At 35.1% G+C, this 22,461-nt stretch overlaps 2 protein-coding genes across 7 annotated transcripts in view; both read left to right on the top strand.

The window, feature by feature from the left end:
• LOC145278339 (monocarboxylate transporter 9-like) overlaps positions 1 to 1,832 on the top strand; it is an 81,055-nt gene extending 79,223 nt beyond the window's left edge. For both annotated transcript variants that reach the window (XM_080130633.1, XM_080130632.1), the window contains exon 9: positions 1,573 to 1,832. In XM_080130633.1, coding sequence (XP_079986759.1) covers positions 1,573 to 1,700 — 128 coding nt within the window. In that variant the 3' untranslated portion in view covers positions 1,701 to 1,832. The remainder of the gene's footprint in view (positions 1 to 1,572) is intronic.
• Positions 1,833 to 17,772: 15,940 nt separating this feature from the next.
• Positions 17,773 to 22,461, top strand: part of LOC145278024 (monocarboxylate transporter 9-like) — a 63,749-nt gene continuing 59,060 nt past the window's right edge. For 2 of the 5 annotated variants that reach the window (XM_080130233.1, XM_080130228.1), the window contains exon 1: positions 17,776 to 17,981. The gene's annotated coding sequence lies outside the window, so the exon portion shown is untranslated. Of the gene's footprint in view, positions 17,982 to 22,461 lie in introns of all 5 variants that reach the window. The other 3 variants (XM_080130232.1, XM_080130229.1, XM_080130231.1) reach the window with 3 other exon arrangements.

Here is a 22,461-nt window from a genome sequence, read left to right as displayed (position 1 = left end):
CCAGTGTAGATTATACTGGAAGAATAATATTTTAAAGCTTCTGGTCTAAAATAGAACACATACATCAAATCCGTTGAGCTTCAATCTATGATCTCCCTTCGCCTAACTTTCGCGAAAAACACTCGTCTAGCCAAAACCACCATCAACAATTTCCCACACTCTTTATCTCTGTCTAAACCTAAACGTATATTCCATTAACAAAGCTTCTTTCTTAGAATTGCACGCCTGTGGAACTCTCTTCCGTTTGCCTGCTTACCAGCTGACTACAATTTGATTTCAAGTCCAATGTAAACAAGTTCTTGATGAACCGTCCCACTAAGTAATCTACTATACAAAATTTCCACTACTTATGATTACTAAGCTATAATCCCATTAACCCTTATTCTCGAGTGGCCCCCGGACCTTGATAAGTGGTGACTCCTTTGTAAAAAAACTATTTTAACTGACATATATGAGAAAACTATCGCAAAATGCAGAAATATCGTTAGTTTCTTTAATGCTTCATAATAATGCTGGACTTGTTTTTATGTTCAGTTTTTCTTAAAAAAGCATATTCTTGCTAGGAACAATGTTACAATGAAGACATTTTTCACCGTATTGTTAGTCTGTTTATGCTTTTTTTTTTAGGAAAATCGTTACAATGAAAATTAAAAAAAAAAAAAAAATTGTAGGGAAACAAGAATTATGATGGTTTGAGTTTTGTTTGTTTATTTTCATTATTTTGATAATCTGGTAATAATCAGCTTGAAAAATTTTTTTTAAAAAAGATGAAAATAAAAAATACATATACCGCTCATACACGTGGACCAAAATTTTAATATTATGTTATTCAGAAAATGATGCCTGATTTCAGAAACACGTATTTATTAAATAAGTTCGTGCGGGATCAATTTATCATGTTTTTACACCTAAACCATTTTGATCCGTTTTAAACAGATAAAGCACCGTAAACACTGTTCTCAGTTTTATTCGACGATTATTTTCTAGCCCTCATTATTAAGAGGGTATAGCTGCCCTCTGCCTTCTTTATATCTATTACTTTCATTACCACCATGGAATTTCTGAAACAACCTTCGTCCGGTTGATTATCTTGGCTCCGTTGATATTGGTAGATGTATAAGAAGCATTATAGGCCCATTTGAGTCTTCTGTAATGGGCCGAGAGACACGGTTTCAATTTTCGATTGAGTCATAACAAAAACTCAAAAGATAGTGCTTGATGGCCCATTTCTTAACAATCAACAATCTAAAATGACAATCAAGGGTAAGTGGAGGAATCTTGAGAAAAAAGTTGTTCCTTCCCTTACACCTCAGTGTTGTAACGAATGAAAAAGAAGCCTTTGGGTTAACCTTGAATATGGTCGAGATAAGGTTTGAACTAATGCAAGAAAATTATATTCATTTTTTCCATTTTATCTTTGTTATTAAATTCTTTTAAAAAAATTTCGAGTAAATATTGGAAATTTATTAAAGAGTACATATCAATTATGAAGCAAGTTCAAAATGGTTTCCTTTCGATATTTAAAAACCTAATCATCACTGTCCTTTGCTAATTTAACGTTAATTATTTCAGGATTTGTCTACGAGGCTACACAGCAGTTATCCGTGATTTTCTACTTTGATTCTGCGATTCTTTTCCTGGGAGCCATTTTATCATGTGGAATTGTCTACGCACAGAAGACAGAAAAATTCGTCGAATAAGAAACATGGTACTAATGCTGTAATTACACATGCAGTAAATCAAAGGGACATAATTCATACAAACTCTCTGCAGCACCAGTATTAATACATCTGTATATGTAAACAACTGATTTTGCAAATAAATTTGTTATAATGGAATGTGTTTGTAATTGTGTCATTACCCTTCAGGCTGGGCATGTATGATGGTGCACTGGTATTTGGGACATTTAGAATTTGGCAACATGATGAGGAGGCAAAATTTCGCATGAATAAATAACTGTTGCCATTTATCTAAATCTAGGCATTTTTATTTGAGACATTCAGAAAGAGATCAATAATCTTTCCATGTTGGTGGCAGGTAACAATAATAACAATTTCTTGAGTGAGTAACAAAAGTTTAGCGTAAGAAGAATGATAATAGCAATGTTGAAAAGGTGAAACCATTTTATAGGGAAGTAACTAATTTTGCTATTCTTGCGAGAGTAAGTTATACAAAAGGAGATATTGTAGTACTTGCACTTTAGTTATGCAGAAAAGAACCAATATTCTCAGTTGACACATGCATCTTGGATGAATCACACAATATCCTTCTTTTATTTTGCCCATTTTACGGCATATCAACACTTTGGGGTTATTTTATGCAAATTTAATCAAAACTTTCAAAGTTTTGAAATTCCTTCAAGTTTTAAAGACTTTTAGAATATTATATATTATTATTTTATTGCAATCCTTTGAGAGAAGTAATGTGTATATTTGTTTATTTATTTGCAGACTGTTATTCTCATCCTCATCGTTGTTGTTGCTTCACCACGTTTTGGTCAACTATTCCTCTGACCTTCTTCAGGTGGTTAACCGCGACGGGCAGGAATGCTGAGTCTCTTAACATAATTACTGCCTTCCATAGTTTTTTTTTTTTTTTTACACAGTGATCACCACTTATCAAGGCCCGGAAGCCACTCAGGGATAAGGGTTATTGCAAGTACATTACGTTAGTGTGGAGATTTGATGAAGTGTTTACTTAAGGGGGTGGTTCATTAGGAATTTGTTAACATTGGACTTGAAGACATCCAAGTTGTAGTCCGGAGGGAAGCAGGCAGACGGAACAGAGTTCCACAGGCGTGCAGTTCTAAGAAAGAAGCTTTGTTCATGGAATCCGCATTTTGATTTAGGCACAGATATAGAGTGGAGGAAATTTTTCACAGTGGATTCAGCAAGACGGGTGTTTTTCGTGAAAGATTGGCGAGGGGGGACCAGAGATTGAAGTTCAGACGAGCACCTGCCATGGAAATAACGATAAAACAAGGATAGGCTCGCAACGTCTCTTCTGTGGGAGAGAGGTTGCAGGGTAGACAAAAGGGCATCCCCCACTAAACCACAAAGTCTATTTTGTACTCTGTCAAGGCATGATAGGGTATTTTTAGCAGCTCCTACCCAGATATGGCAACAGTATTCCATCCTTGGACGTACTTGGCTTTTATATAGATAGAGAATTGCATCAGTAGTGAGATATCTTCTGGAGCGGTAGAAGGATCCCATTATCTTTCCAGCGACCTTGGCAACAGACTTGATGTACGTGTTCCATTTCAGATCAGGAGTAAAGTTTTTGTTGTTGTTATTGTTTTCTCGCCACGTTTTGGAACCAACCCTTTGGCCGTTTTTTGTGTAGAATCGAAACAGTTGTCTTCAGACAATGCTCACCTTGAACATCAAAGATTGACCGCCTCTATCCACTGCTCCACGGGGCCGACGACGATAGCAACGACGACGATAACAACTATGAAAATGAGGATAACAGTCCGCAAATAAATAAATATACTTGTAGAATACTGTTTTTCTTTTTCAACTATTGAACATATACATGCCTATGGAAAGGAGCATCAAACAAGAGTATTTAATCAGGATTTAAGAATGCAATTTAAACAGAAAAAAATGGCTCTTTGATAATAAATACGAAATCTACATAAAGTATAATATATTTAAGCATGTTTTACGACCAGGCAAGGCCGGGCGTCTCCAGCAAGTCAGGAATAAATTCAATTTTATACCGAGTCGCGAATATCTATATATTAATAGAATAGAGTGTGTTTTATTTATTTATTATGTATGTCACGCTTGCGTCAGAGTAACCGTCGTTTAATTGTTGTGGACTTCCATTTCTTGTAATAAATAATTTTTCCAGGAATTCTTAATAAGTTTTGGTTTCGGTTTCGATTATAACTGATGGCACTTCAGTAGTCTATTTTTTATAAATAATTTTATCAAGAATTCTTCATAAGTTTTGGTTTCGGTTTCGATTATAGCTGAGAGAACTCAAGTTTTATATATATATATATATATATATATATATTTCATAAGTTTTGGTTTTGGTTTCGATTCAAGCTGACGTACTCAAATCATATGGATACATTTTTTTTTTAGTTTTGAAATCGCAACTATAATAATACATAAAAATCGATAGAATACAAACTCTATAATAATGTATACTAAATCTGCAAGATTTAAAATATATTAAAGCGTACTTTACGACCGAGCTACGACGGGCATCTCTGCTAGCTTAGATAAATATTTTTGCAGTTTTAGCTAAAAAGCGTCAATAATATCAGAGCGTCTACATTTACGCTGAACATTTACAGAATACCAACATCAATATATTACATATGAATGAGTCGCCTGTGGACTTTCCACAAATCGCGCTTGTTAAGTATAATTCAGTTAACCCGCAATTTCGCCAAATAAGTGCATTTTTACTTCAACCCTTCATAGAAGAAATAATGAAAAAATATTTTTAACTTAATTTTTAAAAATTCCTGACATTATTATTAATTATCTATTTATTTAATTTACTTAATAAAATAAAACAGAAAACTTTATTTGTTTTACACTCTCCAGTTTTTTTAATTGTTAAAACCAGGGCATTTGTGTAAAACGTGTGTTCAAAGTTTATTTTTGTATCAAAAGTTTTTTAGTGTAACAAAATTTGTCAAAATATTTTTAATACACTGTAACGTTTAACAGGAACCAATCCACGTTCTAGTTTTCACTCGCAAAGCAAAGAATAGGAAATAACTCTAACTCGCATTTTCTTTATAGCAACAACATTTATTTCCTCTTGTTACATCCGAGACGTCACCCACGTGCTTTAGAGCATTTGTTACATCTCTTACTCACGAGATCTCGAACTTTATATCGTTCCGTGCTCTACGACCCTCTCGTGATCATTCTCTTTCCCTTTTGTATAGTCTTTTTTCTTTACTGATGACGTCATTTCGCATACATACGTGTATTCCCAGGGTGGAATGATAAAATTGTCGCCCTAGAGAAGATGATATTTTTTTTTTTTTTTTTACATAGGCGTCACCACTTATCAAGGCCGATCGGCCACTCAAGGATAAGGGTTAAAGAGTGTAGAGTAGTCAAAATATAGTAATCAATAGTAATGGAAGTTCGGTAAATTTGTTAACTTAAGTGGAATGGCTCATCAGAAACTTGTTCACGTTGGACTTGAAGACAACCATATTATAGACAGCTGGAAAGCAGGAAAACGGAAGACAATTCCACAGGCGTGCAGTAAGAAAGAAGCTTTGATCATGGAATCTATGTTTAGGTTTAGGCACAGATAAAGAGTGGGGAAAATTATTGATAATGTTTTCAGCTAGTCTAGTGTTTCTTGTGAAAGTTTGGCGAGGGGGGGGCCATAGATTGAAGCTCAGTCGAACATGATTCCATTTGCGTTTTTTTTTTTTTTTTTTTGCAGACCATCTACTAGTTGGATAATTGTGTACAATTCTCAAGAGCGATAGGAGCCTTCTATCATTTTTTTAAAATTTTTAACCCCAAACAAGGCACAGTGTCACTTTGAAATAGGGGGCTACGATTGGGGACATAATTTGCGGGGGTATTATGAGGGGAGATGGGTAGCAAGATGTCTGTTCACATTACTCTTGAACTATCAGTACAGTTAGGAAAGCAGAATCCCGGAAGGGAGTTCCAAATTCTAGCAGTTCTAGGGAATAAACTATTGAAGTAGAATGCTTTCTTCTAACCTAAGGATCTCTACTGTGAAGAGGTGGAATTTACTTGCTTATCGGGTTTGTCGGGGGTATTCACGTCGAGGGGGTACACGTGCTTATAGTTCGTCAGAGCATTTACCAACAAAGTATTGTAGAACAGGCAGAAGGAAGCAACATTTCGTCGATGGGACAGAGGCTGAAGCTTAGACGACAGTTCATGACCTACCAGGTTGGCGACTCTCTTTTGAACCCTGTCAAGAAATGAGAGACAAATAGCAGATGCACCAGCCCAAATGTGACAACAGTACTCCATACATGGGCGAATGATGGCCTTATAGAGGTACATGATATTTTCAGGCGTAAGTAGCTTTCCAGCACGTTAGAGAGATCCCACCTTCTTCGCAGCAGCCTTGGCAATGCTCTCAATGTATCTATTCCAGTTAATGTTCCCTGTAAACATTAGTCCGAGGAGTTTAAAGGAAGTACGTTCTGGTAATGTGATTTTGGCCATTGCTATTGGTGGTAGTGAAAGTTTCTTGTACTTATTGAAGGAAACAAGTTTAGTCTTGGCAGCATTGAATGTGACCATCCATTTGTGTCCTTATTCCACTGCGGATTCGAGGTCATCCTCTAGTGTTTCTGCCATTTCCTTAGATATGTGTTCATTTGTTTTCCCCTCGTGCCTGTTATGAAAAGTGCTGTCATCAGCATATATACCCATCTTAGAAACAATTTTATCAGGGAGGTCATTTATGAATATCAAGAATAATAAAGGTCTTAGAATGGAGCCCTGAGGTACTCCCGCATTTATATAATATTGTTTAGATGTGCGACCGTCAAAGACAACCTGGATTTTTCTGTTACATAAAAAGGAATTAATTACTTTATGAATTCTTCCAGTGATACCATATGATCTAATTTTCCTCGGAAGACCATCGTCAAAAGCCTGAGATATATCGAGGGCTATCGCTCTAGCCTCCCTTGTTTTGTCCAGTGAACGGTATATACGTTCAGAGATTACAGTTAGGATATCTAAATTTTGAAAGTGACACCATGTTCAACAAACAAGATCGGAGATGTGCTGCTGTACAACTTATGCTCTCAATCTTTTCAAGTTAAAACAGCAGAACCATTGCCTAAAAATGCATCACTGGATGACCACCCATAACAGGGACGTGCCCGAGGTGATGAAAACAAAGTTTCCGTCTACGGTTATAGTCTTTGTTATGATTTCTAGTGAGGACCACATCGTGCCACCTCACATCTTCGAAGTCGGCTTGAAGTACCAAAGTGTACCTGGATGTGCTAAAGAGTGCGATGATTCCCTGGCAGACCCTGGGTCTTACAGTAGGACTCGGCGCCAGTCCACAAGTTCAAAGAGACCACAGCTACGGCTTTGTACCCTTCGCTCACTGGCCTCCCTCCTTCCTCGACCTGAACCTGCTGTACTATTTCGTTTGGTCATATGTCTAGAACATCACCAATATGACCTCTCACAACAGCAAAGCCAGCTTGATCGCCCTCATCCGCCCAACATTTTCCGACGATTGTAGAAAAGACATGCTCCAAGTTCCCGACCTGTATCGAAGCGGTGATTGAGGCTGAAGGCGGCTGCATTGAATAAATGTCAGCTCTACTACATAATCAAATTACCTGAATTGATATTTTCAATAAAAGTTTTAAAAATAAGAGCTGTACTGTTGTTTTCTTTATATCGACAATTTTATCGTTCCGCCCGGTAAAAAGTAAATTTAAATTAGAATTTAATGACAAGAAATACAATTTTAGAGCAACCTTAAAATTTATCCAAATTTTGACGAATATAGAATTAAATGAGAAAAAAATCCAACGCTCTCTTTAATATGTACAATACAATCTTTCAAAAAGAAATTGCAATAGATTTTATAGAAAAGATACATATTTTTTGTAAGGTGGTCCGGGAAAATATGTTATGAATATTTCAAATATTTAAAGGTACTTTTAGGTATGATTTTTACTTGCTGTCCACCTCAGCAAGATGTGACACAAGGTCAGAAAGTGGAGATATCCAGTCTTCTACTCTAATAGTTGTTTTCCTTCGGACTGATAGACTTTGAAATCCCTTCCGGGTCCTTGCTTCCCTAAATGTACTGACATGCAGAAGTTCAAGTGTAGGGTAAAAAGACATGTTGCTGCTCAACTCCCTACGTAATATTTTTGCAAATTATGTCCCGGATAGTAGCCCTCTACATCAAAGACGCACTGTGTCTTGTTTAGGGTGAAATTAGGAAACAGAATTCAGTTATAGGGTTAGGGTTAGGGTTAGGGTTGAATTGCAAGATGTTCCTTACATGAACATTTTCTTGAACATAATAATTCTGATTTAAATCTGCTAGATTTGGACAGGAATTCGGTTCGATATTCCTTAATACCATGTTTTCAACGAATTAAATGTTTCTGATATTTTTTTTAAATTCCATTTTCACCACCAAACAAGGCACAGTACCACTTTGATGTAAGGGACTACTATTGGAGACATAACTATGTAGGGAGACGAGCAGCAAGATGTGTGTTCCCATTACACTTGAACTTCTGCATGTCAGTACAGTTGGAAAAGCAGAATCCCAGGAGGGAGTTCCAAAGTCTAGCAGTTCTGGGGAAGAAATTATTGGAGTAGAAGGCGTAGGGATCTCTACTGTGTAGGGGTGGGACCTTGCTGCTTGTCGGGTTTGTTGAAGGTATTTACGTCGCAAATTCCTTCGGCAATATAAATAGGGTACAAGGGTTTGTGCATTCACCATTAAAATATTTGTAGAACAGGCAAAGGGGTGCAACATTTCGTCGATGGGACAGAGGTTGAAGCTTAGATGAACATTCAGGGTCTATCAGCTTGGCGACTTTTTTTTAACCCTGTCTAGGAGAGAGAGAGAGAGAGAGAGAGAGAGAAAGAGAAAGAGAAAGAGAGAAAGAGAGACAAGTAGCAGATGCACCAGTTCAAATGTGACAACAATACGCCATACATGGGCGAATGATGGCCTCATAGAGGTACAGGATACTTTCGGGCGCAAGTAGATTTCTAGCATGGTAGAGAGAGTTTACTTTCCTCGCAGCGTCCCTGACATTGCTTTCGGTGTATCTGTTCCAACTCATGTTCCTTGTGAACGTTAGGCCGAGGCGAGGGAGGTTTTCTAGGAGTTTTGGGACAAATTAAAGTCTGATATTGACATAATGAACAAGATTTGAAAAGTTTGCAAGACAAGAGGAGTTAAAAGTGAAGAAGAGAGTTAGAAAGAGAGCTAGACAGACGAAGATAGTTGAAGCATTGGAGAAAGGATCTGTAATGGCTGCCTACGGGGAAAAGGCAGAATCTAAAGACGCGTGCAATCTTCAACAGGAAAATATTTGGAAAAAAAAGGTGTTCAGAAATAAAACCGAAACTTTCTGATCGTTTCTTCGGCTGGATATTCATTTCAGCGGTTCATCAATCAAGATCCCCAGATGAATGAAGATAATGTTTTTCTGTTTGACAAAATATTATTAGATATAATCTTTTACATAAGACAATATCAGCTAAATAAAATTGGTCAATATACAGGATAGAGCAAATGAATCCAAATTTAGGCATTTAAATTTTATGATTTGAAATTTATTAAATAATCGATTTATTAAATTGTGTTCATAATTTTCAAACAATAAAAAATTCTATATTTGAAGATTAACCTTATCAAACCATAAAATTTAAATACCTAAAATTGATATATATAGGTATATATATATATACATATATATAAATTTACGTGTATATATGTGTGTATATATATATATATATATATATATATCAATTTTAGGTATATATATATATATATATAAATTTACGTGTATATATGTGTATATATATATAAATTTAGGTATATATGCATATATATCAGAATTTAGGTATATATATATAATATATATATATATATATATATACATAAATGTAGGTATATATGTATATATCAAAATTTAGGTATATATATATATATATGTATATATATATATATGTATATATATATATATATATCTCCAAATTTAGGTATATATATATGTATATATATATACATATATATATATATATATATCTCCAAATTTAGGTATATATATATATATATATATATATATACAAATTTATGTATATATATATATATATATATATCTTTATATATATAAATTTATGTATATATATACATATATATACATCAACATTTAGTTGTATATATATATATATATACATGCGTGCGTGTGTGTGTGTGTGTGTGTGTGTGTGTGTGTGTGTAACCCCGCAACGTAACATATTCTATTTGTTACTTCGAATGTCATTTTTCTTGTTGTGAAAAGCGAATGAAAGCGCAGAAATGAGTGCTGATTACTCTACTGGATTCAAGGATCTGTTTAAATTCAACCGCCATCCACTCGGACTCAAATCAGATTCACTCTTATTCCAGCAAACAATGGATTCAATCTTAATCGTATTGACAGGAGTTTCAACATTCATCGATTACGTCATCGTTACAGTTGCTATACAACATGACCTTTTACAGCGTTTTTTTTTTTCTACATTTGAGCGAATTAAGCTGTATCATTTCTATGTAAAAACTGAAAAAAAATTGGAATTCAGTTTACATTGATCACAGATCATGAACTTCTTGTTGGCATTTTCGGGTCAAAGAAATGTATTCCAATCCATCTGGAAATAGCCCATCTGTTATTGAGTTATGATGTCTCTAGAAGATACTGTTACATTGTCGACAGAAGGAATTCGTAAAATCTTTGGCCTTATTTGGGGATATATTTTAAATTTTAACTTCCCCACATATCCCATTTTGTACATATATTTTATACAAGTGTACATATTCTATAACATAAAATTTACTCGTAATTTTTTTTTACTCGTAATTTTTTTTACTCGTAATCCCATTTGCCCTTCATTTAATTTATATATATATATATATATATATATATATATAATTTTTCACCCATTAAATCCATTCGTTATAATTTCATAAGTAATCCCCACTTACGTCTTCGCTCTTGCGTGACATTTGTTTTACACTTGATAGAAATTCAACGATTGACTCCTGGTGAGTTTGTTGATGAAAGGGGCCCTAGAGTCTTCCATACCTTATTTAAAGCGCTTTATAAGTTTTGTAACGTAAAACACTTATATTATTTCGTGCATAAAATAAGTCATCTAAAGATATACATGTTTCGGGGTTTACGTCTTAGCAGTATAGCTAGACTTAGTTGACAAGGGTCGAACCTACTGCACGTAATAATACTTAATAAAAAAAAAATAATTAAAAAGAAATAATACGTTCTAGAAAAATGTGGCGAGAACAAATTAAACAAAGGGCAGATAACTCCTTTCTTATAATAAGTGCCCAGGGAGCGGAAAGAAAAAATGGTACAGAATCGCTAATAAAAAAATAAGTCAACAATCTTAAATATATATACATATATATATATATATATATATATATATATATATATATATATATATATATATATATATATATTTAAGATTGTTGACTTATTTATATATATATATATATATATATATATATATATATATATATATATTTTTTTTTTTTTTTTTTTTACATTTTCACCCCAAACAAGGCACATTGCCACTTTGGTGTAGGGGGCTACTATCAGGGGAAACATCTACTGGGGTACTATGTAGGGATTAGGGCAGCGAGATGTTGGTTCACGTTGCACTTGAACTTATGCATGTCAGTACAGTTGGGGAAGCAGTGACCTGGAATGGAATTCCAAAGTCTAGCTGTTCTGGGGAAGAAACTACTGGAGTAGAAAGATCTTTTACATCTAGGGATCTCTACAGTGTGGGGGTGGGATTTTGCAGCTTGTCGGGTCTGTCGAGGGTGTTCACGTCGTGGGGGCACAAGTGCTTGCAGTTCTTCAGAGCATTCACCATTATAATACTTGTAGAACAGGCAGAGGGATGCAACGTTTCGACGATGGGACAGAGGCTGAAGTTTAGATGCCAGTTTAGGGCCTATCAGATTTGCGACTCTCTTTTGAACCCTGTCAAGGAGCGATAGACTAGTAGCCGATGCACCGGCCCAAATATGACAGCAATACTCCATACATGGGCGAATAGTGGCCTTATAGAGGTACAGGATACTTTCGGGTGTTAGAAGTTTTCTAGCACGGTAGAGAGAGCCCACCTTCCTTGCAGCGGCCCTGGCAATACCCTCGATGTAATTGTTCCAACTCATGTTTCCTGTGAACGTTAGGCCAAGGAGCTTGAGAGACGTACTCTCAGATAAAGAGTCGTTGGCCATTGCTATAGGTGGTAGAGAAGGTTTCTTGTAATTATTGAATGAGACCAGTTTTGTCTTGGTGGCATTGAACGTTACCATCCATTTTTGTCCCCATTCCACTACTGATTGGAGGTCATCCTCTAGTGTTTCTGCCATTACTTTAGATATATGTTCATTTGTTTTCCTGTCGTGCCTGCTATAGAGTGTGGTGTCATCAGCATATATACCCATCTCAGAGGCAATTTTGTCGGGGAGGTCATTTATGAATATCAGGAACAGCAGAGGTCCAAGGATAGATCCCTGGGGCACTCCCGCATTTATATCATATTGTTTAGATGTACGACCGTCGAGGACAACCTGGATTTTTCTCTTATCTAAGAAGGATTTAATTACGTTAAGTATTCTACCAGTGATACCGTAAGATCTAATCTTCCTGAGGAGACCCTCATGCCATACCCTGTCAAAAGCCTTAGATATATCTAGAGCTACCGCTCTGCCCTCTCCCGCTTTGTCCAGTGAATGGTATATGCGTTCAGAGATTACAGTGAGGATGTCTGCCGTTGAAAGGGCTTGTCTAAATCCATATTGATGGTCGGTCAGAAGTTTAGCATCTGTAAGGTGCTGGACTAGAGCATGGTTAATTAAGGTCTCAAATATTTTGGCAAAAAGTGGGAGGAGGCTAATAGGGCGATAATTTAATGGGTCAGTTCTTTCGCCAGAATTCTTGAATACTGGTACTACAGAAGCAGTTTTATATATATACATATATATATATATAATTAAAACAAAAGTTAATTGATAAATAAAATATGTTTTATCTGGCTGCTTTTTTCCAAATGAGCGTATGCATTAAGTATCGCTTTCCTAAATCTTTTCAGTCTGATGGCGTAGATTTATTATTTACTAGTAATTCATCATATATATATATATATATATATATATATATATATATATATATATATATATATATTATATATATATATACGTATATGTATATATATTACAAAGTTTGACTGTAACCTACATAAAAAATTTCAAATATTTAGACCCAAAAATTGGAGGAACTTTGACTTCTTGACAGCCAAATTTCTGTCCGAAAACTGATTAAAAAAGTTTTCCCAAATCTCAATACTCATTATGTCAAATCTCGAGTCTGTAGACTTAAAATTGACAGAGTAGTTTGGTAGGGAAATGTACACACTGACAGACACACAGACAGACACACAGACAGACAACTTAACTTTTATAGATATATAGATTAACATTATTTTATGTTTTGCAATGCTCATTAGTAATTTTATTCTAATTTTTATATCATGTGTTATTTCATCGTCTCTCAGAGAATAAAACGTTGCATAAATATTAGATGGTTGAACATGTGTGGAGAAAGTTTATTGAGTTTGAATTCTTAACATTCCTTATTCACAACGCTTGCAATTATATTATTGTTGTGGTGGCAACCACTTATTTGCATATGCGAATAACATAACACTATAAATGGCAAGCCTAGGTTGGCCTTGGTGTGTCTTACTCAAATGCCATCAGAAGTGACGCCGAAGAGCGTACATGTCCTCCCACCAAGACTCTCTGACTCGACACCGTCATTTGTACATATTGTAAATATACCTTTTCTTTAATACACTTATTATTGCGTTATCTTGTTGTTTGCGTCTTCATTGTATTTCCTTACTAATTATTGTTCAACCTTGCAACCACAACAGTTGGCGACGAGATATGAAGCGTCAAATATAACAGTTTGACGAAGAACTATTTAAAAAAAAAAGTACAACGCAAAGGTTGACCATTTTTTTTTAAGGAATGCAAAGTGTTGACGAGCAAACGGATTTTACGCTAAAGAGAAGTTTCAACTCAAGTGAAAAAAAAAAAATCTCTAACGTGGCAAAAGCGACAATTTACGCCGTTTTCTGGGAATCCGACTTGCAAACGAATGTAAAAGTGAATTTTTGTTTTGTCGCTACACGACAAATCTTACTAAAGGACCAACTTGCAAACGAAAAGCGAACTTTGTTCTGTCGCAAAAACGACAGGTCAGACCCGTATTACGAAAAGCAAGGAAGTAACCTACGAAAAAGTTCACCAGTGGATTCTAATTACTGTTCTCCGTAAACAAAACAACAACTAAAGGACTTTTTAATTAATGTTTTGGTTGACGTCGGTACTAAAAGGAAATACCACAGCTAAAACTAAAATTCAAGGAAAGGATTTTTTTTCTTGAAGTTGTCACTGAATAACGGATAATACAGTAAAACGTCACGGGAAAAAAAGGTAATCTCAATTTAAGAGGTATTTTAATTACTAAAATACTAGAGAACAAAAACTCAAAGAACTAAATGTACTGCATACATTTATTCAATTGTGACTCGAAAAAACAAAAAAAAACAAACAAAAAAAAACAAACCCAAACTTTTATTTTGTGGAAAGAGTTACTTATTAGTAAGTGTCTAAAAACGGAAAGTCAATTCCATTTCGTGATTCCGGATAAACCTGTTTTTTTTTGTTTTTTTTTTGCAGGGTGACTCGCAAAAAGAATATATTGCAAACAGCGATATTATTATTGAAAACAGGAGCTTACAGCAATTTGCTTTTTTGTTGTAACCCAAACCGGTGTATATGGTACATAGTACAATATTTTTTTTAACTACACACTAAAAAAAAACAAAAAAAACATGGAAGACTTATCAAAAATGTTCATGCAATTTTTACAAGCACAGGCTGAGCGGGATGAATGCAGACAAGCTACACAAAACGAGCTTTTGCAAACACAAGCTACACAAAACAAGCTTTTGCAAACACAAATACAGGCACAGGCGGACCGCGAGGAAAAGAGAGAGGGCAGATTAGTGAAATGGCAGCAGGAACAAGAAGAAAAGCAGAAAATGGCGCAATTAAAGCAGAAAAAACTGCAATTGGAACAGGAAGAAAGGCATAAGAAACTGCAATTGGAACAGGAAGAAAGGCATAAGAAACTACAATTGGAATATGAAGAAAGACAAGAGGAACGTTTTGCTAAAACACTGGAACTACTAAAGAGTAATCGAGAAAATGTCGACAGTGTTAATTTCTCCCATACAACTATTTTTAATAGCATAGACACATTTCATTATGTGCCTGAGGAAGAGAAGAATTTTGAAGCATACTACACAAGATACGAGGATGTTTTTCAACTGGACTGTAAAAATTGGCCAAATAGTCAGAAAGTGAGCCTCTTACTCAGAAAATTGGGTACATCAGAACACAGCAAATTCGTAGATTACATATTACCTAAAAAACTGCGGAATTCGAGTTCATGGAAGCTGTAAAATTACTAAAAGAATTATTTAATCCAAATATATCTCTTTTTCATAAAAGATGGCTGTGCATGAATCTAAGAAAGATGGACAACCAAGATTATTTGACATACGCATCAGTTGTCAATAAAAACTGCGATAATTTTAAGCTTGCAGAACTAACGGTAGAAGATTTTAAATGTCTAATCTTCGCCCAAGGGTTAGTTTTTAACGATGCTGATAATCTATTAAAAATGCCTTTGAAAATATGCTGCGAATCTATTAAAAATGCCTTTAAAAATATGCTGCAAATCTATTAAAAATGCCTGTGAAAATATGCTGCAAATCTATTAAAAATGCCTTTGAAAAGAAATGCTGCAAATCTATTAAAAATGCCTTTGAAAATATACTGATAATCTATTAAAATGCCTTTAAAAATATAGTGCAAATCTATTAAAAATGCCTTTAAAAATATGCTACAAATCTATTATAAATGCTTTCGAAAATATGCTGCAATCTATGAAAAATGCCTTTAAAAATATACTGCAAATCTATTAAAAATGCCTTTGAAAATATGCTGCAAATCTATTAAAAATGCCTTTAAAAATATACTGCAAATATATTAAAAATGCCTTTGAAAATATGCTGAAAATTTATTAAAATGGCTTTGAAAATATGCTGCAAATCTATTAAAAATGCCTTTAAAAATATGCTGCAAATCTATTAAAAATGCCTTTAAAAATATGCTGCAAATCTATTAAAAATGCCCTTAAAAATGTGCTGCAAATCTATGAAAAATGCCTTTAAAATATGCTGCAAATCTATTAAAAATGCCCTTAAAAATATGCTGCAAATCTATGAAAAATGCCTTTAAAATATGCTGCAAATCTATTAAAAATGCCTTTAAAAATATGCTGCAAATCTATAAAAAATGCCTTTAAAAATATGCTGCAAATCTATTAAAATGACTTTGAAAAAAATGCTGCTAATCTATTAAAAATGCCTTTAAAAATATACTGATAATCTATTAAAATGCCTTTAAAAATATAGTGCAAATCTATTAAAAATGCCTTTGAAAATATGCTGCAAATCTATTAAAAATGCCTTTAAAAATATACTGCAAATCTATTAACAATACCTTTGAAAATATGCTGCAAATTTATTAAAAATGTCTTTCAAAATATGCTGCAAATCTATTAAAAATGCCTTTAAAAATATGCTGCAAATCTATTTAAAATGCCTTTAAAAATATGCTGCAAATTTATTAAAAATGCCTTTGAAAATATGCTGCAAATCTATTTAAAATGCCTTTGAAAAAACCTGCAAATCTATTAAAATGCCTTTGTAAAAATGCTGCAAATCTATTAAAAATGCCTTTGAAAATATGCTGCAAATCTATTAAAAATGTCTTTGAAAATATGCTGCAAATCTTTTAAAAATGCCTTTGAAAAAATTTTGCAAATCTATTAAAAATGCCTTTGAAAATATGCTGCAAATTTAACTCATTAAGAAACAAAACGAATCAGTAATATATGTTGTGATATTACGTCTGATCTGACTACATCGGCGGCTTCTTCTGAAGGAGGGAGTTTACAGGGAATATCAAATTCACAAGCGGTCCCCGGTCGAATACATATCCCAATCATAGGAAGATAACATACAGCAGCTAACATTCTCAAATAGTCACCCATCTGGTACTGGCCAGACCCCACATCCCTTAACTTAGGTGATCTTACGAGAACTGGAGTCAATGTAATTATACCGTACAATACCTGTATCTAAATTCTCCAAATAAGTTGTTTAAAAATTTTGAGAAAAATTAGAGTTACCTTCGTCAAAATCACTCCAGAAATTTTGTTCTTGAAAAAAAAAGAAGAAAAAAAGCTTTTTTTCCACATCTTGACAACGCTGTTTTTACTTACTGGGTCAAAAATTCCAACATAAAAAGGCCATGTTGGTGGGGCATTAGAATACGCCGACTGCCCCCCCCCTGCAGAGGGTAAAAGTCCCTCAATGGGGGTCCTGGATATGACCTTAAACTATATCCAATGGTGAGGCCCCAGCTTGTGGGCTTTGGGGAGTGTGGAGCCACCCTTTAATTACAATTGCTCCCAGGTCCACTCTGACCCGGAGTGGTAGTACCTGTTAGGGTCCCAACTATGGGTGGAATAGAAACCGACGTGAAAACAACAAATATATTCTATTAAAAAAAATTTTCTTCAAAATCTTTGGATTCGCCATTAAATAACCCGAAAAGTGTTGATATGCCGTAAAATAACCAACCAACCAACCAACCAACCAACCAACCAACGAACCAACATAAAAAAGAGCAAAAACGAATCGTCTTTTTTGTAATTACGTTAACATATTATATGTCAACATTAAATGAGTCTCTCGTCGCCAATCTGTTAAATAAAATAAATACACTCGAACAGAAGGTAAGCAAATAAACTATATATTTATTTGTTCTCATTCTCACATAACATGTAGGTACAAGCACATGACATTTATGACCTTTCTCTGATTTACATCATTATTGTCGTGGAATGTTCGTTAACATAGGTTTATCATACACTGTAGCGTATATCTTTCATTTCTTCAAACTTCTCACCTTTTATGACATAACCAGAGCTACTCGATATACGTCTACGTTATATAAATGTTACCATCTGTAACTTGGACGGACACATTTTTATATAGACTGTGAGTACAACATTTTCATTTTTCTTAATTGTTTTTATTATTTTTTATATCAAGTAAATTTCCCCTATTTAATTGATAATTATAGCTTTCGTACAAAAACCTGCAAAATATGCGAATCATTGTATGCAGCCATTTATGCCAAATCTTGTTAATCTTTTACGAATATCTACGTTCGTTTCATTCTTTTTCAAAGGGTTTGTATATTTTATCCGCATCAACAGCTTCTCTTAACACAATCATCCACATAAAAGGTCGAGGGTAATTTCACTCTCACGCTAACATTTACTTACACTTTCACCTACTTCACCGATAATTATTCTTAACAGACTTGAAGTGTTCACATTAAAATGTTCGTATTTTCTTTCGATAAATTTACCTTATTTCTTTTTCATTCTTTTGAAAATTTGTCGTTTTCTAATTAATCTTCGACAAAACATAAATTCCTTGACAAGCTTTAGACTTTAGTACCGATTTAGATGTTTTTTTTATTTCTATCATCTTTAGAAAAAGTAAAATATTTGTTAAAATAATCTTTGCGAATTACAAAAATTAAAAGTAGAATATCCAATTTTTTTTACCACCAATGTCTACGCTGCATCCTTCGGATTCGCTGACACTAATTCGTCTCAAACGCTACCACCATTCACGCTTCCGAATACCATCCTTCAAACAGAACCTTGTATCGAGACATCTCAGATGATTTGGTCACACTCTGCGCCGGCAATCAGATGACCTCATCCATGCCACCATCAACCCAGCCCCACTCCAGGGGCGGAACAAACGACTATCATCTGAAAACCTGGCTCAGCCTGGTGAAGCAAGATGCCGATCTGATTCTGTGTTCTCGCCTTTACAGAGTGCGTCACAGGAACTGCGAATGGCTGGATCTGATATTAAACTCAGCTTCAAACCGACGTGCCTGGTCGGTGTCTATGTGAGATGCAGAGAATTGAGTTAAAAAGCCGGCTCAACCTTTACCCGACCTGTACAGCAGACAATTGGGAAAATGTCATAGTAATCGCTAAATTTTGGTAAATTTGGATTACTTAAGGGGATGGTTCATCAAGAATTTGTTCATGCTGGATTGAAGACAACCATATTGTAGTCAGTTGGAAAGCAGGAAAATGGAACAGAGTTCCACAGTCGTGCAATCCTAAGAAAGAAGGTTTGTTGATGGAATCTACGTTTAGGTTTAGGCACAAGTAAAAGTGGGGGAACTTATTGATATTTATTTTTTTTTTGCTTTTTATAAAATCGGATATTTTCCAGCGAAATCCCTACAACAGATCATTTAAGTTAATTCTACATATCTAGAAGAAAAAAAATTAATGATTTTCATGGCAAGTGCTCGGCTGAGTTCCAATCTATGGTCCTCCACCTCGCCAAACTTTCACAAGAAACACCCGTCTAGCAGAAAACACTATCAATAATTCTCCCAACTCTTTATCTGTGCCTAAACCTAAACGTAAATTCCATGAGCAAACTTATTTCTAAGAACTGCACGCCTATGGAATTGTCTTCCGTTTTCCTGCTTTCCAGCTGACTACAATATGGTTGTCTTCAAGTCTAACGTAAAAAAGTTTTTTATGAGCCGTTCCATATAAGTTAACAAATTTACCGAATTTCCATTACTAACGGTTACTATATTGTCCAATTTCTACTGTACACTGTTTAACCCTTATCCTTGAGTGGCCTCTTGGCCTTAATAAGTAGTAATGCCTATGTAAAAAAGGCATTTTCCTACAACAAACCATTTGAGTTAACTCCACATATCTAAGTGGCATTAAGAAGAAAAAAAGACTAACAAAAATTATGTGGAATCATTTTAATGGTTATTCCAACTGCTATTTTCACCTTGACGGTTCTATTCATAACACTTCGACGGTATACCGCCAGCTTTCTCCAGGTTCAACTGAAAGGTTTTCAACATTTGCACTTAAAGAATGTCGGAGGTTACATAGACTGAAAACTTGTTAATATACTAACACAAAGACAGGGTGATCCAAAAAACAAAAAACAAAACAAAAGCTAAATGGAGGCCATCTAGAACATATGCTGTAGAACGTAGAAAGAAATGCCAAATACCCTAGTGTTTTGATGTGATGTTTTGAATATAATAAACTAGTTATGATCAAAGTTTCATTTAATTCGGACAAAACACTAAGAAACGGGGCCTAATTAGAGTTGGGGCCCGTTTTTTTTTTTGAGAAACACGTCGTAGTTTGCTTTAAGCATTGTGTATATTTGTGTAAAAAATTGAATTTTAAAGGCGGGGATAATGCAGTTTGAAGAGCTGCATTTGAAGAAGGTCGGGTTGCATTAATCGAAAATGTGTAAATATTCTAACGAAAATGGAAATAGTAGCCCGAATAATATAAATAATGTGGTTTTATTATTGTTTTAATCGGGTGGAATGAAAAAATTGTCACCCTAGAAAAGGTGACATGATTCCATTTCCGTTTAATGAAAACCGGCTTTCTGTTTTGTTGCAGACCATCTACTAGTTGGTCAGTTGTGTACAAATCCTAAGAGCGATAGGAGCCTTCTATTATATCTGAAAGTGACACAATTTACAACGAGCGAGATCAGAGATGCGTCGCTGTACAACTCATGCTCTCTACTGATCCAAGTTATCACAACAGGACCATTGCCAGCACCCTCAAAATACAAATCTGGACGGTTCAATGCTTGAGGGCACAGATGAACACATCAGACGACCACTGTTATGGTCTTTGGCGTGGTTTCAAATGATGCCACCTCACATCTTCGAAGTCGGTTGAAAGTCAACACCAAAGTGTACCCGGATGTGCTGAAAAGTATGGTGATCCTCTGGTACAATCAGGTGGCCGACCCTGGGTGTGGCAGTAGGACTCGGCGCCGACCCATGAGTCCAAAGGCTTGGTTTTAGAAGGAGTGTCACAATTTTATACTCTTCTCTCACTGGCTCCCTCCTACCTCTGACCTGAACCTGCTGGAATACTTCGTTTGGTCATACGTCGAGTCCATCACCAACATGATCTCTCACAATGCCAAAGCCAGTCTGATCGCCGAGTATTCGACGAACTGCGCCTAGTTCAGTAACCTGGTTATTTTTCAATAAAAGTTTTAAAATCTAGTTGCAGTGTTATTTTCTTGATGGTAGAGAGAGAGAGAGAGAGAGAGAGAGAGAGAGAGAGAGAGAGAGAGAGAGAGCAAGGTGGGCATGTGAATCACTCTACTCCACCCAACCCCCACCGTACTCTAATGTGGGAATGTTATTATATTTCGATGTAAAATAAACAAAGCCATAGTTGAAATCCTAAAAAAAAATGTATCACTTGTATTCATTAAAAAAGAAAATAACTGTTTGTAGATACGACCGAGAAAAACTGATAATCACAACTCATTCATCTATTTAACACACATAAATTTGGTGTTCTGACCAATTTTATTCACCAAGAATAACGAAAAAAAATCTTATTTACCAGAAAAATATCATTGGTTAAAAAAAAAAAAACAAGACGAAAACAAAACAAACAAATCAAAGACTTTCATTTTGAAAAAAAAAAAAGAAGGAAACGATAATAAAGTCGAAAAAGCAGGAAGAAAAAAACAAAGAAAAACAAAGAGGTAAGTCGAATCCAAATTCTTTCTGTGTTTGTTTCTGCTCTGAGGTTACGGCTTTGTTGATTCTAAACATGGTACAAATTTGTCGTCGGCCAAGTTCGCGATATCGAAACGTTATCTGCAGCCTTCTCTTCCCTTGGGCAAGCTGTCTGGTTTTTGTTGATAGGTGACAATTACGCAGTAGGTATTGGTGTAGATAGTAGCAGCGTCGTTAATAACCGCATCGGGGCGATTTGTTTGGGATTAGCGATAGATATATGGTAGTCATTGGTTTGGTAATATCAGTATTTATAGTAGCAGCGTCTTCGAAAATTTGTTTTGGGATTAGCGATAGATATACAGCAGTCATCACCGGTTTGGACGTAGCAGCGTTGTGGCACTTTATCTCAGTGCCACGGTTGTTAACATACTCTTCAGCATGGCCGGGTGGTGATTTGGTCATAAGCATAGAAATACACAGAAATGCAACCCCAGAATTCCCTTTCCTTGATCGGCCTCTTTTTCGTCTGGACAACATGTGGTAAGCACGCATATATCTGTCTCTCCATAAACGAGAGGGGGCACCCCTTTCCTTCAACACTAGTTAAGCATAGTTAGTTTAATTTTGGAGATATGTAAATTGTAACAGTTTTTGTAATATATATTGTATACATAATGTAAAATAAAATAGTTATGTTTCATATATATTACGATTGTGTCCTGTTGTGTGTTTTCCTGTGTCTGCCATAAATGTCTCCATTAAACAACGAAGCGGTCCAGAGAACGAAGAAAGAAGATTCCAACCAGAATGCCACAACTTGAGAGAATGGAGGAGCCACACACCCACATCTATCATCTCAGTAATGCTTTTCTTCTTGATAGACAAACCCTAACA

The sequence above is a fragment of the Euprymna scolopes genome, chromosome 6 (assembly GCF_053919585.1).
Source record: "Euprymna scolopes isolate OS-2025 chromosome 6, ASM5391958v1, whole genome shotgun sequence".
NCBI lineage: Eukaryota > Metazoa > Mollusca > Cephalopoda > Sepiida > Sepiolidae > Euprymna > Euprymna scolopes.
The sequence above is the reverse complement of the archived record's forward strand: the minus strand, read 5'-3'. Positions and strand labels throughout refer to the sequence as shown.